This window comes from Betta splendens, chromosome 14 (genome assembly GCF_900634795.4).
Source record: "Betta splendens chromosome 14, fBetSpl5.4, whole genome shotgun sequence".
Lineage (NCBI taxonomy): Eukaryota > Metazoa > Chordata > Actinopteri > Anabantiformes > Osphronemidae > Betta > Betta splendens.
The window spans coordinates 1521346-1548498 of NC_040894.2; the positions used below are offsets into that span (position 1 = coordinate 1521346).

At 45.8% G+C, this 27153-nt stretch overlaps 4 protein-coding genes, 2 long non-coding RNA genes and 3 other non-coding genes across 12 annotated transcripts; 5 read left to right on the top strand and 4 right to left on the bottom strand.

Moving 5' to 3' along the window:
* Positions 1-68: 68 nt before the first annotated feature.
* On the top strand, positions 69-1574 carry LOC114869480 (histone H3). Its single transcript, XM_029173760.3, has one exon. The coding sequence runs from the start codon at positions 150-152 to the stop codon at positions 558-560; it is 411 nt and encodes a 136-aa protein (XP_029029593.1). The 5' UTR covers positions 69-149; the 3' UTR covers positions 561-1574.
* Positions 919-12850, bottom strand: st6gal1 (ST6 beta-galactosamide alpha-2,6-sialyltranferase 1). 2 transcript variants are annotated; one of them, XM_029173712.3, is made up of 10 exons: positions 12655-12850; positions 11414-11475; positions 10600-10665; positions 6658-6858; positions 6217-6585; positions 5459-5723; positions 4828-4925; positions 4103-4204; positions 3848-4022; positions 919-3746 (listed from the first exon to the last, which is right to left on the bottom strand). In XM_029173712.3, exons 3-10 carry the CDS (start codon positions 10609-10611, stop codon positions 3472-3474), a joined length of 1497 nt encoding a protein of 498 aa, XP_029029545.1. In that variant the 5' UTR covers positions 10612-10665; positions 11414-11475; positions 12655-12850; the 3' UTR covers positions 919-3471. The 2 variants fall into 2 exon arrangements, with proteins under 2 accessions (XP_029029545.1, XP_029029544.1); XM_029173711.3 differs by lacking the exon at positions 11414-11475 and having other exon boundaries at positions 12655-12849.
* Positions 12851-13004: 154 nt separating this feature from the next.
* LOC129602972 (uncharacterized) lies at positions 13005-14950 on the top strand. The gene is made up of 3 exons (XR_008692485.1): positions 13005-13948; positions 14078-14142; positions 14223-14950. It is a non-coding gene; the product is annotated as an uncharacterized LOC129602972 (long non-coding RNA).
* A 186-nt stretch (positions 14951-15136) lies between these two features.
* On the bottom strand, positions 15137-15208 carry trnae-cuc (transfer RNA glutamic acid (anticodon CUC)). The gene has a single exon. It is a non-coding gene; the product is annotated as a tRNA-Glu (tRNA).
* A 366-nt stretch (positions 15209-15574) lies between these two features.
* Positions 15575-15646, top strand: trnaw-cca (transfer RNA tryptophan (anticodon CCA)). Its single transcript has one exon. It is a non-coding gene; the product is annotated as a tRNA-Trp (tRNA).
* Positions 15647-15764: 118 nt separating this feature from the next.
* Positions 15765-19524, bottom strand: ncf1 (neutrophil cytosolic factor 1). 3 transcript variants are annotated; one of them, XM_029174258.3, is made up of 11 exons: positions 19386-19524; positions 19215-19295; positions 19031-19106; positions 18182-18347; positions 18056-18114; positions 17673-17795; positions 17441-17548; positions 17234-17351; positions 16987-17100; positions 16558-16730; positions 15765-16471 (listed from the first exon to the last, which is right to left on the bottom strand). In XM_029174258.3, the coding sequence occupies exons 1-11, from the start codon at positions 19455-19457 to the stop codon at positions 16308-16310; spliced, it is 1254 nt and encodes a 417-aa protein (XP_029030091.1). In that variant the 5' UTR covers positions 19458-19524; the 3' UTR covers positions 15765-16307. The 3 variants fall into 3 exon arrangements, with proteins under 3 accessions (XP_029030091.1, XP_055358107.1, XP_055358108.1); XM_055502132.1 differs by having other exon boundaries at positions 16987-17132; positions 17194-17351; XM_055502133.1 differs by lacking the exon at positions 19386-19524 and having other exon boundaries at positions 16987-17132; positions 17194-17351; positions 19031-19132; positions 19215-19289.
* A 330-nt stretch (positions 19525-19854) lies between these two features.
* On the top strand, positions 19855-23413 carry LOC121202742 (uncharacterized). The gene is made up of 3 exons (XR_008692475.1): positions 19855-20932; positions 22212-22611; positions 22838-23413. It is a non-coding gene; the product is annotated as an uncharacterized LOC121202742 (long non-coding RNA).
* Positions 21706-21778, top strand: trnav-cac (transfer RNA valine (anticodon CAC)). The gene has a single exon. It is a non-coding gene; the product is annotated as a tRNA-Val (tRNA).
* A 263-nt stretch (positions 23414-23676) lies between the features above and the next one.
* zgc:56585 (uncharacterized protein LOC393297 homolog) lies at positions 23677-25935 on the bottom strand. The gene is made up of 7 exons (XM_029174260.3): positions 25733-25935; positions 24961-25084; positions 24655-24761; positions 24481-24577; positions 24320-24396; positions 24059-24216; positions 23677-23866 (listed from the first exon to the last, which is right to left on the bottom strand). The coding sequence occupies exons 1-7, from the start codon at positions 25823-25825 to the stop codon at positions 23752-23754; spliced, it is 771 nt and encodes a 256-aa protein (XP_029030093.1). The 5' UTR covers positions 25826-25935; the 3' UTR covers positions 23677-23751.
* Positions 25936-27153: the final 1218 nt, after the last annotated feature.

Below are 27153 nucleotides of genomic sequence, written 5' to 3' on the forward strand. Positions count from 1 at the left end.
GTCGGGGACGCGCTCCTTCAGGCGTTCACCAATCAGGAGCCGGAGTCTTCGGCCGCGTCAACGGTTCTCATCCGGCTTCACAGTTTAAGAGCAGCCGTCGTCGCGCTTTTACTTCACTGTTCTCCCGTTCAGAAAAACTACAAGAAAAAATGGCCAGAACCAAGCAGACCGCCCGTAAATCCACCGGAGGCAAAGCGCCCAGGAAGCAGCTGGCCACCAAGGCCGCCCGTAAGAGCGCCCCGGCCACCGGCGGCGTCAAGAAGCCTCACCGCTACAGGCCCGGTACCGTGGCTCTCCGAGAGATCCGTCGCTACCAGAAGTCCACCGAGCTGCTGATCCGCAAACTGCCCTTCCAGCGCCTGGTCAGGGAGATCGCCCAGGACTTCAAGACCGACCTGCGCTTCCAGAGCTCGGCCGTCATGGCTCTGCAGGAGGCCAGCGAGGCTTATCTGGTCGGTCTGTTCGAGGACACCAACCTGTGCGCCATCCACGCCAAGAGGGTCACCATCATGCCCAAAGACATCCAGCTGGCCCGGCGCATCCGCGGGGAGAGGGCTTAGACGGTCCGCTCCGTAGCAAACAAAGGCTCTTTTAAGAGCCACTACATCAACTAAAGAGATGTTTCTAATGAACAATAGGAATAATGGTAGTTAATACAGTATTTCTGTGAAGTGAACACATTAGATGCTTCATGAACCGCTCCCTTATTTAGTTCAGCGGGTTTTTTTGTTCCCGTGACGCAACAGGACGTGAGCACAGAAACTCAGATCACATTAGACACGTTGCTTTTGTTCGTGTTTGCTGTCCTATTCGATGTGACGTATAGCTAATGCTAACGTAGCTGAGCTAACTGTAAACGTTGGTCAAACGTGTTTGCGAATAATGGGCATTACACAAACGAACACCAGGAGAAATTAATTTGTAGGGTTTTTAAGACGTTTTATTGGTTCTCTGTGTAGGTCTCAGTTTTAAAGTTTACATGGATTTAATTTGTCCCACGGTCCAAAGGTGATTCAGTTCAGACACTTTTTACTTGTCATCCAGAGACGAGTCATTAACCAAACACTGTCTCAGTGGTGGCACTAGAAACACAACACTTAAAAAAGACAAGAATTATAATAAAGTCGTGCTGGTTTGATGATTGCGGATGCTCAACCTCAGATGTGCAGTCATGCAGGCTTAAAATATACCAGATATATATATTTATAAATAAGATGTCAGATCAGCAGGCTCATGACCCACAAGGTGTTTTATGACTTTTAAATGTGAATCAGTGGTTCCAAACTTTAGGTCTTTACATTTTAATTGGTTGTAAAACCAGGTTTTAATGAGGTTGTAAATGTGAGTGATCGAATCTGAACCACTTAAATAACCTTCATATCATTTCAGTGACAGCAAAGCACAAGCTCATGGTGTCTAGACTCAACCTTCACTTCTGTGTTTGACATCGAGCTCCACAGAAAAAAAGAGGAACTCAAACACAACAAAGGAGTGAAGAACAGTTTCCCGTTCAAAATGAAAACCTCCGTTTGTGTCTGGTTTTGTCTGAGGTGTAATAAAAACAATATTAACAAGAGTTCAACGTTCTCCTCGGACATGAAGGCAAAAGTGCATCTGTGAGCTTGGCTGAAACTGCATAGAGTCAAAAGCTTTTCTAGTTTTCCTCACAAATGCAATGACATCAATTATTCTTTTTTCGCTGCCAGAAGAAAAGACTCAAATCTTGGTTAAAAGACACGCTGCTTCTGTTTTGATCCAGACTTTTAAAACATGTTTGATGCTTTTTTCATTGTTTTAGTGTCAGCTGGTTGTCAGTATAAAACCATTTAACAGGCGATGCAGCTGCCTGTAATCGAGTCACGTGTTCTGATCTCGTCTCCTGTTTGCGTCACGCGATGATAAACTGGGTTTTTTTACTCCAACGCTTAAGTGACAGATAAATTCTCTACTTTGCTGATGTATCGTTTCTGTTGATGCTACTTTACTGAACTCTACCACAGATTAAGTGATGCCGTCCTTTATTGTAATACTTCAGTCAGTGACGGTCCGACAGCACGGCTAAAGCTACACGCCTGCTAAGCTAACGGCTACAGTGAACAATGAAAGCTCCATTAAACTCAGCACTGTAACCACAAGTTGTTGAGTTAAGATAGAAAAAGAACACGTGTTTTTGGCTTTAATCTGCATAATGAATGTTTAAGCCTTCTACTTATTTTCTAAAACGTCCATTTTCATGTTTGAGAAGGAAACTGGATGATGCAACTAAATCACAGCGCTAAGAACAAAGTTAGGTTCTTTGTCACTTAGCTCCAGGTGACGTCTGTCTGTGTGTATATAATAAGGAAATGAAAACACGTCAGTTTCAAACATTCCGCTCCGTGTTTCTGCTGTAGAAGAACCTTAGTTTGTTCTCGTGTCATTTAACAGCGACGTTCTGCTTCATTCAGTGGGTGCTGATTTGCTGTGTCAGACACCGCGTCCATGTCACTGGTCAGAAATAGAGAAGACAACATTTAAATTGTCTGATAATCAGACGCAGGTGAGTTAAACTAATATTATTACTACAGTGGATGCAGAGCCTTGTTTAGTGCTGAACGCTGCGCGGCCTCGGCCTCATTCAGTGGAACCCGTCCTAGTCTGAGGTTACGGAAGCTTCGAGTCAGCTGTGGCGACTGGAAACAAGCTACAAACGCCTGCGAGCAAAGCGGAAAGCTTGAGAAGAGGTGTGAAAAACAGTCCAGACACAAACCACTGACAAACACATGACTTTAAATAAACCTAACGAAGCTTCAGGACAATCTGTGACTGATCTGTGACACCGGAGGAGCTGCTTTTCAAAGTAAAAGTCACAGATGCAGGTGCAGTGAACAGGAGCATCACCAGTGGAACGACTATAAACATATACACAGACGCACTGAAGCTACAGGCTTCAAACGCTGGTTATAACGAGGATCAATGTCATCACTGCATCCCATAAAACCAAGACCTATCTAATATGTATTAACCTGTGTCACATTCAGAATGCAGTGGTCAAAATTCCCTCTAGCAGCTGTTCTGTCGGTCGGACTATTTCAAAACCGAACCACATTCGTTAATGGTTAGAGACATTTGCCAGCAGTTTTCTAGTCTGAAAGCAGAGCTCACGCCGAGCTGCTTCTCGTTACCATTTAAAGCTATTTAGGATATTACTGAATCTTTCTCATACATTTGCGGCGCTTGATTAAGTGATTTATGAGTGGATGACTGTGTAATGACTGGAAAACATTTGAAAACATTAGCGGTGAAGATGCCAGACCATAAACCAGCGCTGCTTCCTACATGATCTGGGGACGGGAATGGACGGAGGGTTCTGGTGACTTCTGGGATCCGGTCCAGCGACCGGCAGGTCCGGTCCAGCGGCAGTGAGTGAGGCTTCCATGCGTCCGTCCTCGGTTCATGGTTTTCATGCATTGATGCGGCGCTTCCTGCTCCTCAGTCAGTGCTGGAGGAGGCTCCGCCCCCGTGGGTGCAGTTCAGCGCGCTCATCCCCGGCAGCGTCACCCGCCCGTGGGTGTAGATGTCGCGCTCGGAGCCCCGGTTCATCCGTTTGACCAGGTTCTTCTCGTACAGGAGCGGGTGGTAGGCGCCGAGCGTGCAGGCGGCGTCGAAGAAGCGCTGGTAGTAGTGGCAGAGCTCCGTCTTCCTCCGGGACGGCAGGAACTCGTACACGTGCACCGCCTCGCACAGCGACATCATCAGGACGGTGCCTGGAAGCACAGACAGTGAGGCAGGAAACAGCAGGAAACAGCAGGAAACAGCAGGAAACAGCAGAGCGCTCCAGCAGCACGCGTGCGAGCACAGCACAAACCCTGGAAACCGGACGAGGGCGGGTTCTTCTGGATCGGCTCGGCCATGTTGTCCTGGATTCGCTGCCAGATCTGCCACTCGAAGTGAGGATGCAGGATGTAGAAAGGCTGCAGAGGATGGAGCTTCCGGTACCTCTGGTACTGGGTGAAGATGGGGTAGTCCGTCTTGTTGTACCACTAGAGGAAGCAGATTGTGTCCGTGTGAGAATTGTTTGATGAGAATCGTGTTTTGTGTAAGTGCCGCGTGTCTGCGTCACCTGCGTGAGGTTGGCGGAGAAGGGGGCGGGGTCCCAGGCCACCAGGACGCCGGTGCTGTACAGAGAGCTGGACAGGAAGCGATGCTCGTCAGACGCCATCACCTGGAACAGGCAACAAACATCCGCTGGCGTCAACGTTGAGCTGCAGGAGGTCGGTGTTGTTTCATTAAACCTCAGTGTGTTCACATAAAGCTGATGCCTCAGTGCCAGTAACGTACAGATCGGAGCCAATGATGTGTTCTGCAGCCACACAGATGGAGAATAGAATCGAGATTCAATCACACTGAGGCAGATTCAATGTGTCCTCAAACGCTGCGTTGCTGCAGATGGAGTCAAAGCTACTGCTGCAGTAACGCACCCATCATCAACCCAACATCCAACTTCGCTCCAACAGACTCTGCTTGAGAATCCACAGTTCATGTTGTGTGTATAGAACTGAGAGCACTCGTAAGGAGATCTTACTTTATTGGATTTCTGCCACAAAAAGAGAGAGAACCCAAAAGCTGGAACACCAGAGATCTGACATTGACCAAATACAGACTGGGAAACGTGGGCTTTCGATACTCTGCTCATCTTGAGGATACACAGGAGGATAAAAATAGTCCGAAAGCAGCATGAGGTCCACATGGTTACCACAGCAACCAGTCCGGCTGCCTTCAGAAGCACTGAAGCAGCACAAACTGCTCGCTCTGACATCCTGGTCCCGACATGGGAGCAGGTCTTACCTGGGAGTTGATGAGGCGGATGGTGGTTTTAGAGCCCACGTCCTTCTCGTAGCCAGACGTGGGTGCAGTGTTGAACCGCAGCACGGCATCATGGGAGTCTGTGGTTTAAAACACAGCATTTGTTGAGTTAGTGATGATCCTCCCGAACTCACAACGCGTCAATGCAGCTTCTTGTGGATCAAACGGGTTCAGTTTTACGTGAGCGACGTCCAAACGATTGCTCATGTATTTCCTGCTGTGTTACGCGGTCATTAAGCCTCTTATTGTGGGTTTTATGGGATCGTTTGAAACGCTCCATTAGCGAAGGCTCTGAGTGGAGCTGAAAACTGACCGGCCTGGATGATGGGACAAACACTGATCCACAGGGAGCGGCAGCGAGCGGCCGCTGGGACGCGCTGACGTCAAGGCAGCAGCTCTTCCCTCCCTCATGCTGTTCCTAATGGGTTCTATGCTAAAGGTCAGTGTAAACAGGAAACTTAAAGAGGCGATTTTTGATCCAACTAACAAAGTGGGAAACATTGTCACAGGAGAGTGAGCAGCAGCCTTTTCTACGGCGAAACCTGTTTGATCCAGTCTGAAGCGCTACAGTGAAGCTTTCATCCTTGTTTGATCCCATGTGAAAGGATCCCACCGATCTCTTTGCCGAGTCCAGAGTTGTGGAGCGACCCCGCAGACGACACCACGGCGCAGGTCCTGAACGGCCCGAGGTCGGAGGTCAGCTGCTTGGACGGCAGCTGAGAGGCCCAGGGCAGCGAGGAGAAGGGCTGGAGGTCAGAGGTCAAGGTCACCACCTCCACCTTGTCCTTCAGTTGGCAGAGCAGCTCAGGTCCAGTCAGCTTGGGCCTGTTGGACAAGCTGCTGGGGACGGAGACGTCAACCCCGTATTTATTCATCGCCTGATGCAAAGACAAAAGGAAGAGATACAGGAGCGGTCAGAGACGTGGACACTGAAGGACTCGACTGGAGCATCTGGAACATCTGGACCTGCTGCGTTACAAACAAGATGAAGCTAGTCAACGTCTACAGCTCGGACTCTAGGTTTGTTCTCTGCTTTATGTCGGCTTCTACAAAGATGGAGTCTAAGGGAACCTGGAGTCGGCAGACTTTGAACCAAATGAAAAAATCAAATGATCAAATATTTGAGCCGTGGTTGAAGCAGTCCTTCCCCCGACACATTCCTCCATCTCTATTTTTCACTGTCAGACCTGATCCTTTGCGTCTGTGGTCTCGTGGAGCTGCAGACTGAGAGAGGGCGGCATTAAACAGGCTTTCTCATACGTTCCATCCCACTCTGGCTTCACAGAAACACACTGTGGCCCCTCTTAAGAGCAGCCTCCTTCGCTGAACAATAACTACCTGTTCTCATGCTTCATGGGAGGACACGCTCACCTGATAGTTCATCACCACCTTCTTCAGTCGGGTCCCCAGCATTTTACTGGACATTTGATCATCCCACACTTTTCCCAGAAGCCCTTTGGGTCCGAAGAGCTCCGTGTCGGCCCCTCTGCCACTCAGCTCCCCCTTCCGCCGGCCTCCGAACAGGGTCTCCAGCGCTCGCGTGAAGGGACGGGGCAGGAGGTGGCTCAGGAAGCCAGAGGTCTCCCTCTCCCTGGAGCGCTTCTTGGAAGGCGGGGCCGCGGCGTCCTGCGTTCTGTTCGGAGAGGAGAGGACCGGTATCGGATGGTGGGGGTCGCCTGGGACCACCCCTGGAAGCTTCTGCGGGTCGATGTTCATGGGCTTGGCTCCACCTCGCAGCACCTGGAGGAGTGAGAGCGGAGCCTGCAGCTCATCACACATCTCATCTAAAATGACCTGTAGGACGTCACTGACCTTAACGACAGAATGCGTGCGAGGCTGCGCGCGGGTCCGTGCCCGGACGCCAAAGATGGCGTCGGTGACGGGCACGCTGTTCTCAGCGCACAGCGCGTAAAGCAGAGCCATGGAGATGCAGAAGAAGGCCATGCAGAGCGCCCCGCGGCGAGCGCGCCGCCGCAGCCGCCACAGCAGGCTGACTCTGTCCATCGCCGCCCCCTGGAGGAAACGGCAGCAACGGAAGCGTTGAGCGGCTGAAGGACGTCCTGTGTTCAGCCGAGCGCCTCCTCATCATATCAACGACTTATACATGAGACGCTACCACTGGGTTCATCACAGGCGACATTTAGAAGGTAAACTATGAAAATACGTTTGAGTCATTAAAATGTAAATTCAGATTTTTTGTACATTTTTAGTAGTACAAGTATTTGTTCAAAAAAAAAAAAACTCAATACCCCCAACTTTACATGATTCAGTGATTTAAATACAATGTGTTCAATAATTCAATAATATCAATCACTGATAAAGACAAATACGAACCTTGAAATTCTAGAGAACATGAAGAACAAAACCTTGGTGGTGGTTAATCTGTTTGTTATGCTGTAAGTGAAGGAAACAACAAAGAGGAGTAAAGGCAGGCGCGCCATCACTGCCCCGGGTAAAGTCAGCGAGGAGGAGGAGGAGAAAGGGCCGATTCATTAGAGCAGGCCAGACGGAGACGAGGAGGAAAGTAGGACAATCGAGGCCTAAAGAAAACGAGCTAACGGACAGAAATGGAGCAAAAGAGGCGAATGGAGGAAACGCATTAGAAGCCAAATGGGCCCCAGCTTAAGGTCCACCTTAAGGGCCGGTCCACCTTAAGGGCAGGTTGGGCCCAGGCCCCTGAAGGACGGACCGTCCCGGTTCTGATCGTCCTGGAACACGGATCCGTCTTTATTGAAGGAAGGAACCTTCAGCTCTGACACCTGTTCTACAGCAGAAGTGCTGCAGACCATCAGAGCAGAACCATCCGTTGGCTCTAAAAATAACTGTTTGACTCGCAGATCCTTGACTTCCCCAACCGCCGACTTAGGTTTATCAGCATTTTCAGCTTGTATTAACGGGATCATTTGGTTAAAAAAGGCGTTTTCAACAGAAGTTTCTCACTTGTTGACTAAACCTCAAACTCTTGACTCTCAGGTCTTTGCTGTGAACTCATTAGCATCTGTCCCACGTCTTTTTGTTTGTCTTTGACCCGAGTGGCTGCTTTGCATGCTAATGGCAGAACCTCCCCCACCACGGACCGGGACCCTTTCACACTTTGCATTTATCTTTCGTTTTGTGCATCTGTGGTCGCACTGAATAAAGTGTTTTTTCTCTTTTCTATGGAGCCTGTGTCAGAATATACAACAGTTTGAGGCTGTGAAACGGATAAGAGTCTAAAACTCTTATGTGATTATTATATTCTTCTTTCATGTGGAACTTTTTATACTGAAGTTGTTGTGACAACAAGCTCAAGTTTACAAATGTGAAAACGGCAGCTTGAAACATTTGAAGCCAAAACAAACAAGATGAAACTTAGTGTTTACCACTAAATCTACCTTTGTAACTAATGTGACCTTTTAGAATAACACTTCATCGAATGTCAGCCCATAAAATGTCTGTGGGCTCAGATAAACCAGGATTAAATGGAATAATCTGACCTTTATATAGCGCTACATGACACTTTTAGAACTAGTGTAGATGCTTCAGAACCAATCTCAACATAACACAATGACATCAGACACTTTAGTGCTGAGAGTGAAAGGAATCCATCGAGTGGTTAAGTGTCCATCTGCATCTCTGACTGATGCAACAGAAAGGATGTCTAGAATTAACCTCAGGGAGAAGGATTTCTGGAAGGAGCAGCTGTTTCCTCTTCTTGGACCGCAGGAGGTTGAATTGGGTTGAAATGAATCAGATGGATATTGATAGAACCACCTCATGTTTGGTTAAAGAGCGTGACCCCACAGCCGGGCGCCATTTTGAAAGCTCTGTCCTCAGCCAATGCTTAATGAGAGAAGGGGAGTTTGTAGCGGGTTTGCATTTAATTTGGAGTTATATTATTGATTAGTGAAATAGGAAGAGAGCAACAGCACAGATTATTGATTATTGTCTTTTGGTATTATACTTATGTATTTGTGAGTTTTATTTCATTTTGTATATGAGTGTTTGAGTTCAGGTCTCCCCTCTGCAGTCAGTGGATGAGTCTGGACAAGGCAGCGTAAAATAAAAGGACGGGCTCCTCGTTGCCAGGAAAGATCGGCTATAAGGAGGCCACCGCCACAACAACACAACACACCACACCACACCACACCACACCACACCACAACACAACACAACACAACACAACACAACACAACACAACACAACACAACACAACACAACACACCACAGGGGCCCGCTTGTGTTTGGGTTTTTTTGTTTTGTTTGGTTGAATAATTCATACATTGCTCACTGGGTGGAAGAATTTAGTAGGTTGATTATTTGACAAAGATCAGCTTTCAGCTTGTGAAGTTTCGATTTAGTTTAAAACCTCCAATAATGTGCACGTCCTCAGTCATATTCAGCAGCTTAGAATCCAGCCCTGCTTCAAAGGGAAGGTCAAGTTCAATGTCTATCAAAGCTTTGCAGGAAGATTCAAGGAAGACAGGACGTGCTTAACGCTCCGCCTGATTCAATCAATAGCAGCAAAACAAGGCGAACCCAGCGGGACGCGAGGACGCGAGGCTCCTGGACGTCTGCAGCTCTGACAGATGGAGGCGTCACTCGACATGCTTTGAGATGTCACAGTAAATCCTCTGCACACGCGCTCCCGCCTCCTAATCCTGGCGACAATATGGCTCCGTACACCTCTGTGCGCGTGGCCGCGAGGCGGATGACTGCACGTGAGTCTGCAGCCGTTCAATCAAATGACTGTCATTCGCTGTTCGTCCTGTTTTACACTTGGATGTTTGCTATCAACGAGTATTTACAGGCAACAAGAGCCCTCATCTCTCATCACTTGTCTGATGAACTGTAGATTTATTTGAATCTGAGCACAGACTCATTCCACAGCCTGAGTTTAACCCTGTGCGTCCTCACCCGCCGGCCGAGGCCGATGGCCGCACACCCCGACCCCGATCCTGATCCTGACCCTGACCCCGATCCTGATCCTGACCCTGACCCCGGTCCTGATCCTGATCCTGACCCCGGTCCTGATCCTGACCCCGATCCTGATCCGATCCTGATCCTAACCCGACCCCGATCCTGATCCTGATCCTGACCCCGGTCCTGACCCCGGTCCTGATCCCGACCCCGACCCCGATCCTGATCCCGATCCTGATCCTGACCCCGATCCTGACCCTGATCCTAACCCGGTCCTGATCCCGACCCCGATCCTGATCCTGATCCTGACCCCGGTCCTGATCCCGACCCCGATCCTGATCCCGATCCTGATCCTGACCCCGATCCTGATCCCGATCCTGATCCTGATCCTGACCCCGGTCCTGATCCCGACCCCGACCCCGATCCTGATCCTGACCCCGATCCTGACCCTGATCCTAACCCGGTCCTGATCCCGACCCCGATCCTGATCCTGACCCCGGTCCTGATCCCGACCCCGACCCTGATCCTGATCCCGATCCTGATCCTGATCCTGACCCCGGTCCTGATCCCGACCCCGATCCTGATCCCGATCCTGATCCTGATCCTGATCCTGACCCCGATCCTGATCCTGATCCTGATCCTAACCCGGTCCTGATACCGATCCTGATCCTGCTGGAGTTTCCTTCACTAACAGTCTACAGTCACGTGAGGTTTCTTGTGTTTTCTATAGAATTCTGTAAAGTTGTAATGATATCTTCTGTGATGCCGTGAGCCTGGTGTTTTAAAGTGCCTTAATCTAAATAAAGTGGGCTCCATGCAGAGTGACACAGAGCAGAGCAGGCCTCGTGATCATACCTTATAGCCCATGGTGCAGTTCCACACGCGTTGCTTAGAGGCAGTGAAGCGTTTCTTTCATTGTCCCTGTGATCAGAAACACACACGCTGTCAGGGCGTTTCAGGACACTGCTTTTCAAAGAGAAACATCACACTTACAAATTAAAGGAAAAAGATTGTGTTGTTACGGACACATGATGGGAGTAATTGGACTAAACACTAGTTGCAAAACTAGTATTTTAGTTTCACACATTACGTAATGCTGCCTGCTATCGAGCGCTGACTGTTGCTACGCAGCTGCTCCACGTCTCCTGATTCTCTACGGTTTCTCTGCAGCAGCGTGTTGTTCACTTTGAGGCTTTTCAGACACAGAAACTCTAATGTTGGTCTAAAATCAGCTTAAAATGACATAAATAAACACAGAGCATGACTCCGCACACATTTCTTTAACGTGGGCAGTTTTCACAGACGCGTTGTATCTGTGAATCAACCCATTGATTGGACGAGTAGATGTCGCTCCTGCTTTTAACGGAGCGAAACCATCGATTCCCTGCTGCCGCCGCGCGCGCTGCCTGTGTTCAGCTGTGAATGCACGCGTTAGCTTAGCTGCCCTTGTGAGTTATGTGCAAATAAACACTGACCAGGGAACCAAAACAAGGAAATGACAAACAAAGACGTGAAGGAAGGTTAGAATGGGGTCAAAGCAAGAAAACAAAGGAAATATGGTTGTAGGGCACAGTTTATAGGAACAGACGTCAGATGAACATGAGTGAGGAGCAAAGGACAGAGACACGTTACTGCTGGTGAAGAGTGATGAATGAATCGTGACACCTACAGTTACTGTTACTACAGCTGAGGTTGAGTCATCCGTCCGCTGGAGCAGCAACGCAGCACAGGCTTAATGTTGTAAGACACAGTAACAAATCACAGTTACAACAAAGGAAACTGCTAAATATTACAGGATCCAAGTGGCTGGAAGAAAAAAGGAACCTGAAAGATGTATGAGATGCGTGAACACTTACAGACAGTGAGGAGCAGGTGGCAAATAAACAGCCGGCGAGCAGAAACGTTGAGCAGTGAAACTGATATTAGATATCAAGACGTACAGACACCTGCTAGTTCCCACACTCCCAACATCACATTTACTCTTAAACCTCCTTCACTAACTTGATCTGATCTGAACACAGAGCTGAGAATTGACCGTTTCCGCACGCACAGACGTGATAGAGGCCTGGAGCAGTTTTCCAGAGGATGAGTTAATTGGAGCTCTTTCCCCAGTGAGTCAACGAGCTGTAAAAAGACAAGTGTGATGCTGGGGGATTTCGTTCAACCTGGCAACCCAGATGTTTTTTTTACTTATCAGTGAAATGAGTAAATGAACTTTATTAAACTCTCAGATGTCCTGAAGTCATGTGACCTACTGCAGGACAGGAGAGGGAAATCAAACGTCTGCTGGGAAGAACATCTTGTGGGACGTTTAAATGCGGATTTCCTCCCTTTGTTTTGGCTTTTCACAAACGACATGTGTTGTGTATCCATAGTATAAACCACAAACAATATCAAACCACCATCAGGCCGGCTGAAAGGAAATAACCTCTACTTTTCAATCTCAGAGGTTTCACACACTCACGTCTTCTTGTGAACTATTTCACTGCAATACTGCATGAGTACTTGTTTTTATATGCTTAATATTTATAGTAAAATAAATGACTTAGAATAGCTTATTCTCCATATTCCCACGAGCCACGGGCTCATTCAAGTTTTAACCGTCTTCAGCATCTTCTCCTTTTATGTTCCACTAATCAGGTTAAATCTTCCTCTAGACACGAAGACGCAGCTCTGAATGTAAATGTGCTCCTGCTGCAGCTTCTCCCTCAAACACGGCGTCGTATCAGCAAGTGGCACCAAATCAGGGCTGTGTTAGAGCTTATTGTGAGATGGTTCTGCTCAGTATCCAACAGAACCCACTGTTACTGAATTACATCAGCAAATGCACGACAAATAAATGCGTGAACAGAAAGAGCTGCGCGGACGGACGGACGGACGGGCGCTGATCATTTGATGCTCTTCGCTGACCTGTGTTCGGTGATGCTCCTCCGGACCCAGACCTTCAGCTCCTCTCTCGTTTCCTACCGTCGCCACGGTTCCGAGCTGCTTGCTGTTGCCGCCGCCGCCATGTTCCAGGTGATCCGCGTGCGTCACGGTTCCGCTGTCAGTCCGTCCGGTCCAAGGCCGCCGTCGATGGCATGTGCAGAACTAGCTGCAGGTCCGGGTCTCTGCGACGAGACTGCACTGGCTGCAGCGCGTCAAGCTAAATATGAGGCCCGACGTGTTTCCGGTTCAAAATAAAAGCACACAAGTAACAAAGTAACAAAAACGTTGCAAAGAAGACTCAGTACATAGGACGTATTTAGTCTTTTTACTACAATTACGAGGTCCTTCGTATTATTGATTATTTTTAATAATACTATTGCTAAGCTGCTGACACCTCTGATCCTTTGCAACAAATCAATTATAAATTGTTATTATGAATTACCAGCCGCAACACCAGCTGATGTTTACAGTTAAAACCTACATTTATTCAAATTCTTTAGGTTGTTATAATGTGATGGCGGCTCTGTTCAGTGAATTTACTCTACATTACCCAAAGTACCAGGCGTGTGCGCAAGAGGAGGCTGTAGGAGGCTCAAGCTCAGGTGCTAAATAAACTAATTATTGGGGACACACATAGTAACGATGGAGGATGTTTTAAGAAAATACATTCTTGTTTGTCAGTGTCTGTTTTTGACAGCACAAGAACAATATTTGTTTCTGAAAACAAATGTTTCAGGATCAAAAACTAATAAAGAAATCAAGGGTATCATAGCTTTTTGATAAGATAAGAACGTCGTTATTACTCCCTCAGCTGGGAAATTGCACCTCATAACAGCAACAGGACAGAAAACAAACAAACCATACAAACACACATCCATTAACAAAGCACACACCCATAAACAGAGCAAATGCAGTGAACTGTTCTGATTGTAGAGTCTGATGCAGCAGGTAGGAAGGATCTGTGATATCTCTCCTTCACACAGTGAGTCACACAGTCACAGTCTGCTACTGAAGCTGCTCCAGAGCAGACAGTGAGTCCTGGTCCAGGATGGATGTGGGTTCAGCCAGGACCCTCCTCTCACCACCTCCTGCACCGTGTCCAGAGTGCAGCCCAGGACAGAGCTGGACTTGTTGATGATCCTGTCCAGTCTCTTCCTGTCATCACTGTGATGCTGCTGCTCCATCAGACCACACGTACACGATGATGATGCCTCCAGAGTCATAGAAGGTCTTCAGGAGCGGCCCCTCACTCCAAAAGGCTCAGTCTCCTCAGCAGGTAGAGTCTGTCTGACCCTTCCTGTACAGTGCATCTGTGTTATGAGTCCAGTCCAGTTCATTGTTCAGATTCACACCCAGGTATTTAAGAGTCCACTCTCTCAATCTCCATTCTCTGGTTGTGCATCAGTGTGATGACAGCAGGCTGTCGTCAGCGGATGATTTTACGTCAGCTCCAGTTGAACCACAGTGGAGGTGAGAAAAAAGGTCACCCTCATGTTTTTACTAATCCCTGAAAAGAGTAAATGATTTGATGAATGTTATTAAACCCACAGGCATCCTCAGGTCATGTGACTTATTGCCAGCCAGGAGAGGGAAATCAAAGGCCCAGTGTGAGGGAGATCTTCTGAGACACTGAGCTGTTGTAAATGCGGATTTCCTTCTTTTGTTTTTTGGGGGGATTTTCACAATCGCTATAGTGAGGGTGAACAGTACAAGGTCACACCCACCATCTAAACCTTTTGGAAGTTACTGATAGAAAAAGTGGTAATTGAAGCTAATTTGTAAGTGCACAAAAATGCACAAAATAACTTAAATGTTTAAAGTCCCTTTACGACCAATTTAAATTAAATGTAATTGTTATGTATATTATGTATAAGTGTAAGTTCCACACGGTTTTTTGTTGTTATCAGAGGTTGCATTTTATTGTGAAGGCAGACTCCGGGCGTGTTATGCTTACTTTTGTGAAATGAAGGATCAGTGCAGCATCGAAAACGCGCAGTCTGCAGAGAAGGTAAAGATACACAACAGATACACAAAGAGGGTTCCCTCCATCAACATCAGCCTTTAAATACATAAAACGCCCCGGTAATATTCATTCATATTTCGTACATTGACATCTAGCATTAATATATTACCTAACAGAATTATCTGAGATACAATTTCTAAGACACTTTTACGAGTGGAGCAGTCAGCCTTTAACTCCTGTATAAACGCTTTGATTTTAATTCCACTAGTAATGTCATAAGGAATCAGTGTATCACGGTTATGAAAGATTAATAATGCAGCGTAAGATTTAATTTTCCAATAAATTTATTATATAAATATATATATATTTTGTAAAAATATAACTGCCTTTCTTAGGGTTGGATTGGACAAAAACAATGACATAACAGTTATATTGTAATAATAAAATTACAAAACAGCTTATGTTTTGCACGACTATCTCTAGAAAAAGAAAACAAATAAGTTCCCTGACCGGGAATCGAACCCGGGCCGCGGCGGTGAGAGCGCCGAATCCTAACCACTAGACCACCAGGGAAGCTAATGCTATCTATAGACAGCCTTATAATTATAATTTACACACTTCGATCGCTGTCACAGTTGAAGGTACACTCAAGAAGTTAGGGACATTACAATAAAAATGCTAACACATCACTAGCTAACATCACTAATATTACTAGCTAAAGTTTTATTATACATGTTAATGCCCGGATGAAAATGAACCCTTACAGACAGAGGAGGATTGAACATCCTCAGCATTGTGCTACAGACGTCAAAAGACCTGAAAGCGAGCGTGTTTTCCGTTGACAACCGAATGGCGTAATTCCCATAGTAGCTGACTTAGATAGTAGATCTTATTATAGTAGAACTTATTATATATTGTTGTGCACAATGGCTGGTATGGGACCTCGTGGCGCAACGGTAGCGCGTCTGACTCCAGATCAGAAGGTTGCGTGTTCAAATCACGTCGGGGTCAAATATTTTTGCCTTATGTGCCTGCGTTAGGCAATGTATAACCAAACACTAATTCAGTACTGTAAGTTCTTTCTAAAGATTGATTTATTGTCAGAATAATTAAACACAAGATTGCAGAACACATCACATTCTATTTTTATTGTTGTTAAAATGTACTGAGCAAATAAATAAAAAAGGAATGCAATTAGAAAACAAACTTATGTAAACTGCCATGACGATGAAGACAAGCATCAAACCATTTTTAAAATTTTAATCAGGTTATATAATAAAATGAATATTGCAAGCACGGCTGTGATATCACTTAGCTGGAATAGAGAGTATCTGGCAACAAACATGACAAGCAAACACTTTAAAGAGCTGTTCTGTATGTTATTAAAACCCAAATAGCACACATTTGTAGAGAAGTCTTGATGTCATTATATGAGCCTGGGGAACACATTGTTTTGTTTTTCAATGGAATATAATGACAGAAAGGAAAAACACAGAATGACCTGAGCACTATTTTTAGCATCGCATTACATATTAAAAGGGTCAGGGGGAATATTAAAGATGCTAATGATATTCAGAAATCTGACTTTTGCACAGATGTGCACCGGCTTCCTCTGTCCGTCTGCATTTGTTTGGACTTTGTGCAGTGGGAAAAGGGGCCATGAATGGGCCGACTAGCTGCTGGAGCTGGTGGGGGACCCGTGGATGCTGACTCTCTTGCAGGTGTTGTCCGTGCAGCGCTCCATGATGAGCTCTGGACTCGGACGTGGAGGGACCACTGGAGCCTCCTTCTTGAGCTCGCTCTCTGAGCTGGAGTCAGACACCTCGGGGATGTTATCTGTTGGCCACAGACGCATTGTAAAGTCACATGCTGCTGCAGTTTTTCACCTTGGTGTAATGAGCTGAATGTGACAAGCCCCAGACCTTCGTTCTTCCGCTCCCTCAGAGGAGGCTTTCCAGCGTTTCTGGAGTTCCTGCTCGGCTCGAGGCGGCCGCCCTTCTGCTGCAGGTACCGACGGCTGTTCCTGCGGTAGGCGTCCTGGGTGAGCCGCTGCCGGGACTTATTGTGGATGCTCTTGGCATTTCTGATGGTGGATCTGAGAAGAGGTGGGAGTTTGCAAACCACTACAGCACATTTTTCCATGGATTGATTTTTGAATATAATTTAGAATGAAAGTGTGCAGATGGGAAATCACAACTTCCCTTTAACCTCATCTATACAAGCAGAGCTACGTGCAAACCTTTACATCAGCCCCTCGCAGTGGGCGAGTTTCACTTTTCAGTACAAACCATTGTGTTGTCTAACATTATTCAGGTTATTCAGGTTGTTGTTTATCTTCATGTGACTCGTACCTGCGAGGTGGTGGCTTCTGTCCTCGTATTTTGGCGATCTCTGCCTCATATCTGTCTTTCTTTCCGCCTTTCTGCAGGAACATGGAGGGGAAGTAGCCGACTTCTTCTCCTTTTCTGTACAAACACCAATTATAAGCCAAGAATAACTACAGAATAATAATACTGTTCTTGTGTTGAAATGATTTGATTCACAGATGACATAGTCACATTCTCAGAGTGGAGGACATCAAATGGCTTTTGTGCAGACCTGACGACCCACCACCCGTCCAGCAGCTTGTGGATGACCTCAGTGGTTTCATCTATGTCCAGAGTGATCTCGTCCCCCTGCTCTGCCTTGTAGGCACTGATGGTAATGTACATTTCTCCTGCAGGGAAACACGAGCTCGTCAAAAGACGGAGGACACAGTTCATTCACCACCACTTCTCAGCATTGATTCAGGAAGTGACATCTTGCCTTCATAGTCCGGCTCAGCGTCCTCTGCCTCGTCTGGTCCGTCCAGAGGCTCCAGGTAGGATGCCGGAACCCAGCCGTTTTTGGACTCGCACTGGCAGAACCACCAACCTGAACACGTCAGCAAAACCATAGCAACTCAGAACCAACGCCTTCGAAAGTCTGTTGTGTTTAATGTTTATTTTCTCTTATTCGCCACAGACTTTGTAACGTCAGCATTTGCTGCTTTTCTCACCATTCTGATTCTTCTCCACTATTTCCACCAGGTCACCGTCGCGCAGATTGATTTCATTTTTCGATGTCTTGACGAAGTCGGCGATCACTCTGTAGGTGTCCAAAATGATGGGTCCGGAAATCTCTGCGTGGCAAAGTACAGGAATTTCTTCTGATTTCAGGAAAATATCCTTGTTTGTCACTGATGATGGAAACATGTCTCTCTCCAGATCAGTAATGTGGATAGATTTAAACCTGATCTGAACCCTACAAAGCCGTTTTCCTGCGGGGTCTCATTTCAGTCACTGGGTTGCAGGTGAGTTATTTATTCCATTTTTGTTATGTGCAGTGAACCTGCTGTTTTCAAGGTGAATACACAGGATTTTACACAGACGTGACTTTTACCTGATGCGTTGCCTTTGCTCGATTCACTGGACGCTACAGACGCCTCATTCTTCTTCAGTCTGCGGAACAATGTAGTTATTTAGCTGAGTTCAGAGTGATCGCCCGCCCGTGCATGTGTGTACTAACGTGTTTGCTGCAGTCGGGTTTTCATCCTCGGGCCGAACCCTGAAGAAGTCCGTGAGGAGTTTGCAGCGCGAGATGTGAGGCGGCAGGTTGACAAGCGAGTGGCTGTACTCAGACAAGGTGATCTTACTGTTTTCCACTGACTTTGTGCTGGTGATCCAACGAGGTGCTGAGGAGACCAACACATGAGGAAGATGCAGCGTGATGTTTCTGTCAGTATATGTAACGTGTAGTACAGTACATAACCAAATGCCTCCACTAGTTCCTGGTAGACGTCACTGTCCAGTCACTCAAAGCCTGTCTGTTTGGTGACTACAGGTGAGAGCTGTGTCAAGCCTCCGCTGTTCCACTGCTGCGTACGTGACTTTACAGAAGGAGGCAGTTCCACCTGTGTAGTTTTTTCTGTTGCGTCAGGTTTGTGGTTTGGAACTAACTTGTGTTTCTCCACATTGCAAGAAGTGTTTTGTAATAAAGGTTGAGTAAAGTTTGAGTTCTGTTTTCATGGGACAGCCTTTAAAAATCTGAGTGAAAACATATAATTCTACAGTTATTTGCCAGTTGACAGTTATTTTAAGGTGTGTAGTAGTTTCTAGTTCTTCTTTTCTAGTGGCATGTCGTTCTGCTCACAGCTGTTAAAAACCAGAGAAGTGTGATGAAGTGTTTGTACAGTACAGGTGCTTCCTGAAACATTTGTTTAAAATGTTTTTGCTAAAAATACAAGCTTGTTTTCTAAAATCGTCTCATTTAACAGACACTCGTTTGGATTATCTGCTAAGTCTGAAACTTATAATAATATCTAATCAACTGCAAAGCTGTGACTCAATCTGCATTGATAAAGTAAAACCTTCTTACCTGGTAGTGAAGGAATGATTCTGTCCCTCTTTTCTATTTGTCCAGCCTCAATGGGAAACATTTCCTTCAGTGATTTCTGTGACCAAGTCACAAAACATGCAGCTGCATTTTATTTCGTTTGGTCAACAGTTAAGGTATTTGTTATATATGTAATATGCCTTTTTTGTAGTGTGACAGAACTCACATGGAAGGTGTGGATCTCAGGATACGTCCTGTAGATCAGCTTCTCTGCGAGGTCGCTCCATTTCACCAGCAGCCTGTAAACCTGAAGGTTTTATTACTCAAACATTGCTTAAATCAAACAAGCTTTTAAACAATACTTAGCACGTTGTAGAGTAAATATGCAGCCTCTTACATAGTGCTGACTTGGGAAGCTGCGTTTCTCGTAGCCCAGCAGCTCCACATGCCTGACATAGATCTGCTCCATGATGAGCCACAGCAGACTGAGTCCAGATGATGTTAGAATCAGTAGACATGAGCCTTATATACAGCAGGGTGTGTAGGAGGCTGCCTGTCAACACTGGGCCAAGTGGGTTAGTTAGTTCCTCTTTACATGTTTGAAAGTGGAGTAGTTTCAACACACAAAGAAAAGAAACCAGGAAATACTGTTGTCAACTGTCAGCCTGTTTTAACAGTTATGGTGCCAGTATAGTAGTAGTGTTATGAGAGAGTAGTAGTTACACTGTATCCACCATGCACTGATGTTTAATCTTTATTGCTTTTTTGACGTCATGTTTATCTGTAAGGAAGGACGCAAAGTCCCTGCCTGGCCTTGTGAATAGAAGTTCATGGAAATGTCTCTGACCTCAGCTATAAATAGTCAAATCTGAAAATAAAATATTCCTCAAATAAGGAGTTTCCCCAGTTTAACTGTTTCTCAATTGCCTGAAGGAGGAGTCACATGGTTTATTTCTGCATTCACAATGGATACGTTTCATATTTTGTAGATCTCTAGCAACTAGTTCACGTTAGTCATGTGGACTCTTAAACAACAAGGCAACAAGGAACAAAAATAGTGTCATATGCAACACAATCAAACCCATATAAGTGAACTTCCTCCAATGTTGCCATAATAAACAACTCTGCCCACAAAGTGTCCAGAATCACATTACCTAACATAGAGAAGTGCTATTAATAAACTATTGCAAATTGTTTTGAAAAAAGTTAACATTGTTATATGTCGTGATCTACTGCTTCTGTGTTTTGTTTTGTCTAAAGTATCTCTCTTATTTCGCTGTAGCCACGCCCATTTTCTATATTGCTCGCCTTCCTTTCACGTCTGGGCCACGCCCCCTCTATGTTCTAGTCCGGCTCAAAAGATCATCAAGAAATAATGCTTCTTCTTCCTCTCAGCCTTTTGTCTTAAATTTCTCCCTACGATTACTATGGAGAACCGAGCCGCCATGATCAAATATAAAGAAAAAAGGAAATAAATGTTTTTTTTATTTTTTTAATTATGATTACAAATATATAAAACTTTGAAAAAAGAAATGTATAAATGCTTATATTTCCAGTAAAACACTTATTAATATTCACGTTATTTATTTTTCTATTTTTTTAAGAAAGATTTATGCATTTAGCTTTTCCTATTCTCAAGCCGTTATTCTTTTCGCAAAGTAGGCAAATGAGCCGGACGTGTCTTAATTGAGTCACTGCAGTCATTGGTCAATTTGTGAAGCGTTTCCTAATCGATTCCTCTCGTTTAGACACTGGGTGAATGCTACAGCAATGCATCATGGTCTAGCTAGCATTAGCAATGGATCTTCGGCAGATAGAAAACATCTTAAGGTGTTTGTGGACAATTCAGAAAGTTTTACACCAGACGTCATGGTGTTTTAAATTGATTTGATTTAGGAAAACTTGTTCAGTTTATCTGACAATACGGGCAGAGAAATACCAAAGGTAGTGAGTATTCCTGTAAGAGCTCAGAAACTGAGCGACGTTCTGCCATTGCGCAAACAAGCACGACTCTACATCGTTAGCGCGAGTGGGTTCATCTTCCTCTTGCTATAATAGCAGTTTGCAAGCCAAGCTTGTATATATATGTATTTAACTCTATATAAGTACATTTCTTTCCTTTTTCCTTTATATTTGATTATGGCGGCCTCTCCATAGGGCTCACAGCCTCAGACTGCTGTTTTTTCCCAGGTGTCCAAGTTGAAAACCTCTTTCGTGTCAGTGTTGATACACAGAATCAAGATCAAGCCAAGCTTTTTCTTTGGCATGTGTGTTTTATTTAAGTGGATAAGCCAAGTATTTGTCTTTTGTTTTTGTTGTTTTATGTTTTTTTGCTCAGGACTTCTACTCGTGTTGACTTCAAATAAAAGCTCACATATCCGTGGAGAGATCACAGAAGTCCACGCATTATTTAATGAATGATAATATCAAGAACGTACGTACTGTTTTACTCGTGGATCAGCACTACGGATTGTTTAGAAACGTTTTTGTCACTTTTTATGTTCTCGCGTTGTTTTCTAGAACTAGACTAGACTTCGCCGTTATCATCGAAAAGGCTAATTGTGAACTACTGAAAGGTGCGGTAGCGCTGTGCAAACCTGGGGTTATGTAGGTTTAGGTCAGTTTGGGCATCGTAACGTCTCAATTTCGTAAAAACAGTTCATACGACTACGAATAATGACTTACAAATGGACGACTGCGTAAGCATTTTTAGGTTTGTTTCTGTAGTGTAGTGGTTATCACGTTCGCCTCACACGCGAAAGGTCCCCGGTTCGAAACCGGGCAGAAACACATTTTTTTTTTTTGTTACTGCTTAAACAACTACCTAAAACGACACTTTCCTTTGATCCAATGATCAAATAGCCTTGGGAACAGAGAAAGCAACGACATAGGTCCTTCTGTAAAATGGTGTCAAGGTACAGATGTTTTACTGTAAGCCTATAATGCAGTTTAGACAGAAAGTTTGTGAATTTAGGTTACAAGATGGACGTATTACTTCAATACATTCTCCCTTATAGCTGGGAAACAGGAACCTCTTCCCAGCAGTCTGCACGTTGTAGAAGAAAAGACCTTTTATGTTTGTGTCTTTGATAAAACTCAGATCACATTTCATGACCAGTTCATAAAACACTGCTCTCATGTGGCAGGTTCACAATTTGTTAATGTACTGTAAGCGCATTAAACTTGAATTTATATATGTACTTGTTTGCTTCTTATGCATTAGCTGCCCTTCATAAAACCGTGGAAACCTTCGAAGGAATCGACATCGTCTGCAACAAAGCTGCTCCTAAACGAATCACAGTGGGAGAGAAGTGTCTCCGTGAACTTGCTACACCTTTACCTGACGTCTCTCTGGGTTTTCTTCACCAGTTTGTTGTGACCATCAACACTGATACCTCTGTGTGGTAGCTGGGTCTCATTAAGGCTCACATATCTGGCTCTGCAGCACATGAACGAGCTGACTGGAGTCATGTGGGTCATCATCAACAAGGCCTCCATTGAAAGTATTCACCCTGATGCCGTCTGATGTAACCCAGTTGCTCCAGGTCTCACTCCACTAATAGGATGTCCTGGCTACACGGCAACGAGTACAGTGTGGTCGGCTTCACTCTTTAGCCATGGACGTAAGGATCCATTAGGAAATGAAACACTTTCACATGCATTTGCTTATTGACAGATGGAGCCTGATGTGGTGTGTGTGCGTGTGTGTGTGTGTGTGTGTGTCCAATGTGGAGCTGTGTTGAATTCACATTAGGATCATGAATTAGACTATATTTAGGAACAGCCAAAAAATATCAAACAATTTAATTAAATTAGCCTTAAAGCTAACGGTACCTTTTGTTGTTTTAGACCGGCTGATGTGATGAGGTGCCTCCTGGAGCTGGTGACGGACGAAACAAAGAACGGAGAAACCGTGATGGTGAAATATAATCTGAAGAAATACATGACATTTACTTCTCTGGTTTGAGAAGCTCATGATGAGAACAATCCACAACAACATCAAATAAGTAAATCAATAATATATCAAACATCTGATTCATATACTGCCTTTTTATAACCAATAATTTCTAAAGGATCGGTCAAACCAGTATCTTTCTTGCAACATTTTCTTGCATAAAGTGGCTCAATTCCAGAGGTGACAGGAAACCGTAGCTGGTCCAACGACGCCCTGAATTAAAGACGCTGGTCTCACTGTCATGAACAACACATCAGCATTTTATGGGTCAAATTGCACTTTAATGCACCTGACACCAGACAAACACTGCTGTTAGTTACAGCCTAAAGCTAAACTGCCTCATTTAAAGTCATGTTTATTATTAACAAGTAGTTCTACAACAAGTTGTTCTACAAACAAATGAAAAGGTAAACATTGTCAAAGTAAATAACAGCCAGATGTAATTTCAATAAAGGATCATTCTAAACCTTTTTACTACTTTTCGTCATGTTCTTGTATCGTTAAACTGAGGAAGAACAACGCATCAACATTAAATGCTGCTCCGTTAAAGTTGTCAAATCATGTCTTCACACTAAAGCTGGAGATGCAGCGGAGCACAAACAGTTCCATCTTCCTAGTATTTGTTGCAGGTTTATGAACGCTGTTTTGTCCATTCTGAAAGTTTCTCCAGTGCTTTCAGAAGCAGTTGCAGTCCAAAAAGTAGAGTGAAGCAATAACAGCACAAAGCACTTGGTGACCTTTGTTTGCAAACCTTTTTATTGTCAACATTAAAGCTGTAATGACAGGCTTCACTCAGTACACCTGCTTTCTACAGTGTAGGAAAGGTCACGTATTGTTTCCCTTGAGCGAAGACCATCAGGGCCTCTCCGTTCTTGGTCTCGTCTGTGGCCAGCTCCAGGACGCAGGCGGCCACCTCCGACGGGCTGAAACAAGAGGCCCGGTCACCACCAGCACCAGCACCAGCACCAGCATCAGCACCAGCACCAGCACCAGCACCAGCACCAGCACCAGCACCAGCACCAGCACCAGCACCAGCACCAGCATCAGCACCAGCACCAGCACCAGCACCAGCATCAGCACCAGCATCAGCACCGCGCACGCGAGCGCACACTCACGCCAGCATCCTCATCTCCGCCATCAGCTGATTGGTCGCGTCCTCCAGGTGGGAGAACTGCCCCAGTTTCAGTTTCGTGTTTGAGATGAGGTCAGTCTGGACGAAGCCCGGACACACGGCGTTGAACCGAATGCCGTAGTCTGACGCTTTGGAGGCCGCCTAGTAACAGACACACAAGACTGAGCTGTGCAGAGGAGCAGATTGTGACGACAAACAGTCCCAGTTCTCCAGCCCTGTGTGCAGTGCGTCTGTCTGTCCTCACCGCCATGGCCCGGGTGAAGCCCACCACGCCGTGTTTGGAGGCCGTGTAGACGGGGCAGCTGAGCAGAGGCCCCAGACCTGGCCAACAGGAAGCAAGGCAGCGTCAAACCGGCAACCCTGGTCCGCTTGAGGACACTGCTGAAGGAAGGGGTTGTTCCTCACCTGCCATGGAGGCCGTGTTGATGACGACGCCCCCCCGACCGCCCGTCAGCTTGTTCATGTGCTGCAGAGCCACGTACGTCCCCCTGATGACGCCCAGCTGCGCAGAGCAACACAGCATGTGACAGCAGGAAGCAGGAAGCTAAAGCTGAAGTTACTCCAGCTGCTGGTTCTGACCAGGTTGATGGAGACGGTTTTCTCCCACTCGCCCTCGTTCAGGATGCCGGCGTTGTTGCACAGGATGTCGATTCCTCCGAACGTGTCCACGGTTTTCTGCAGAGCAGCTTGACCGCAGAAACAGGAGGGAGCTGTGAGCGTCGGGTCGCTTCATAGCAAAGTGTTAAAACGCGTGCTTGGTTTAAACGTGTTCTACGTTCGCTTGCTTCAGTGCATCAGTTCCATGTTCTGGATTCACTGATCTGCTGACTGGGTTCACTTAGTGCCTGTAGGTATAGATTATGGTGTTATGTAATGATGCTTTACCTTTCACCTGCTCCTCTGACTCGACGGTGCAGCTCAGGAACAAAGTCCTGTCGCGTCCGTACACTTTATGCAGGTCGTCCAGTAAAGACTTTGCTGCGCTTTCATTCACATCCAGCAGAACGACCTGTGGCGGCGAAAAGGCATCCGACCAACGTCATTAAATCAGCCTGAAGCTGATAAACCACAACTGTCTGCCTCCAGTCTCAGCTGAGTCAAAGCAAACAGCCAGTAACTTCCTAATAAACGCCTCCAGGCGTTCCACCATCGTGACGCCGGCGGCACAGAGCTGCTCTGACACGCTCTGATACTGATCACTGTGTTGGTCACATTAAGTCTCTGACTCAGGAGTAAGACAGCGTGTGAAGACGCGAGGATTCACCTGAAACCAGTCACTGATGAGGGAAAACCTCCATACATGTAAAAGTTAACTAGATTTTTCAGCATGCGTTAAAATGATGCCAGAATCAGTAAGTACATGTTCATGTAAAACTCTCACGCCTTTATCTCATACAGAACCGAGCCCCAAGAAGAACAAATAGATCCTGGTGCTTTTTTCCCTTGGAGACTTTTTCCACCTCTATTGTGACACAACCATTTAAATCCCAATAACTATTCACCTTAATTGCCTCAGTTTTATCCCACACCACAAAGAACAGTAAGAAGCTTAAGTCATGTTCACGCAAACTCTTCATCTCTCGTCCTTTGCGTCAAGGTTTGCGCCACTTCCCCGACACCGGCACCGAACGGCGCAAAGCGCGAGCGCAGACTTTACCGTGGCCCCGCTCTGCAGTAACGTCTCCGTTATCGCTCGTCCAATTCCCATCGCTCCCCCCGTCACCACCGCCACTTTACCGCTGAGAGCCATTTGCTGCTCGGTGAGAAGTCAAACTGCTGCTGAAACACGAGCCACGGGGCTTTAAACACACCCGCCGTGACATAAGCAGCGTGTCTGAGCAGGCGGAGGAGGTGGAGACGCACCACGAGGCGCTTAAAACGTTTCCAGTGAAACTACATCCAAAACACAACTGTCCACAGCGCTGTCGTGATTTTTTCTCTTCTGTTTTTTTTTTTTTTGCATGTAACGTGAACATTTGTGCAATAAAGAAAGATTTTTTTTTCACTCTGGTTTTCGTGACGTGAGCATCAAAGTGCACACGTCACTACAAACCAGACTCGGTACAAAAACACTGATTCTGACTGTGTCATGTGGACATAACACATCAGGCGTAAATAGAACAGTATAATTCGTGTCTATAATTTGTCTGCTTAGTTTATTAGTAGTTTATGACAGTTTCGTTTAAAAATGTTAAAACGGACATTGCTCTAACAAGATCCTTATCAGGTGAAATTAGTGGCAGAATTTCATCACAACTTGACAGCTGCTTAATGATTATGTGTAACACCAGTGAACCGCCACCGTTTTAAATTGAGTTTGGTGCGTTTGCATGTGTGGCCACTAGATGGCGGTGACGAGCTGCAGTGATGACTCGGTGAAATGGCGACGCTGTCAAAGTTGTTTTCCCACAGCGCGACTTTAGTTTTTACCGTTTTTAAATAAACAGGAAGTGTAGCCACCCATTTAGTCACAGACAGCATCACATCGATTGTTTTCAGTACGTTCAGTTGATCGGTGTGGCATCAGCTGGGATCACGGCTCTGATTGAGACAATGTGGTTTTAGATGCTGTGTAGTCTGTTAATGAGAACTAAATGATCACGTGACACTGAGCAGAAGGAAACGTGAATAAAAACGTTTGCAGCTACAGCGTCACCTGCCCCCACCGACAGCATGGAGCATGTATGTGTGCATGCTTGCATGCTGAGGCATACTTAACAAGACCGTGCATGCTGCTGCAGTGAGCCAGCCCTGGGTCCAACGGTTCTGTCACAAGCACAGGACATGTGTCTGAACTGTTGCAACACAGCTAATATGTGGCCACAATGAAGCTTGTTATCGATGGAGGTCAGGGGTCAGCAGGGTGTGGTCCTGAGAATATACCAGGCAGGCAGTGAACGGACCATGCAGAACAAATGGATGAACTGCTGTGTTCACCATAGAGGTGGAGTCTCACACACACATTAGTGCAGCTGCTGCCGGATACATCACATTTTTTACAGATATCTTTATGTTGTGTTTGAAGCTTTATTAGTTTTTTTGCAAGTGTCTTTTTAATGTTGGGACATAACACGTACA

Bases quoted from the DNA above. Each gene is read 5' to 3' on its own strand.
- zgc:56585 (XM_029174260.3), bottom strand. From the start codon at position 25,825: ATGGCTCTCAGCGGTAAAGTGGCGGTGGTGACGGGGGGAGCGATGGGA. The intron at 24,762-24,960 runs GTAAAGCATCAT...TCTGCGGTCAAG, and splicing joins GTCAGAGGAGCAGGTGAAAG to CTGCTCTGCAGAAAACCGTG. The intron at 24,217-24,319 runs GTGAGGACAGAC...GTCTGTTACTAG, and splicing joins GCTTCACCCGGGCCATGGCG to GCGGCCTCCAAAGCGTCAGA.
- LOC114869480 (XM_029173760.3), top strand. From the start codon at position 150: ATGGCCAGAACCAAGCAGACCGCCCGTAAATCCACCGGAGGCAAAGCG.
- ncf1 (XM_055502132.1), bottom strand. From the start codon at position 19,457: ATGGAGCAGATCTATGTCAGGCATGTGGAGCTGCTGGGCTACGAGAAA. The intron at 19,296-19,385 runs GTAAGAGGCTGC...TAAAACCTTCAG, and splicing joins GCTTCCCAAGTCAGCACTAT to GTTTACAGGCTGCTGGTGAA. The intron at 18,115-18,181 runs GTTAGTACACAC...ATTGTTCCGCAG, and splicing joins AACCCGACTGCAGCAAACAC to ACTGAAGAAGAATGAGGCGT.
- st6gal1 (XM_029173712.3), bottom strand. The intron at 6,586-6,657 runs GTCAGTGACGTC...TCACTCCTCCAG, and splicing joins GCACGCATTCTGTCGTTAAG to GTGCTGCGAGGTGGAGCCAA. The intron at 5,724-6,216 runs GTGAGCGTGTCC...TCTTTGCATCAG, and splicing joins AGGTGGTGATGAACTATCAG to GCGATGAATAAATACGGGGT.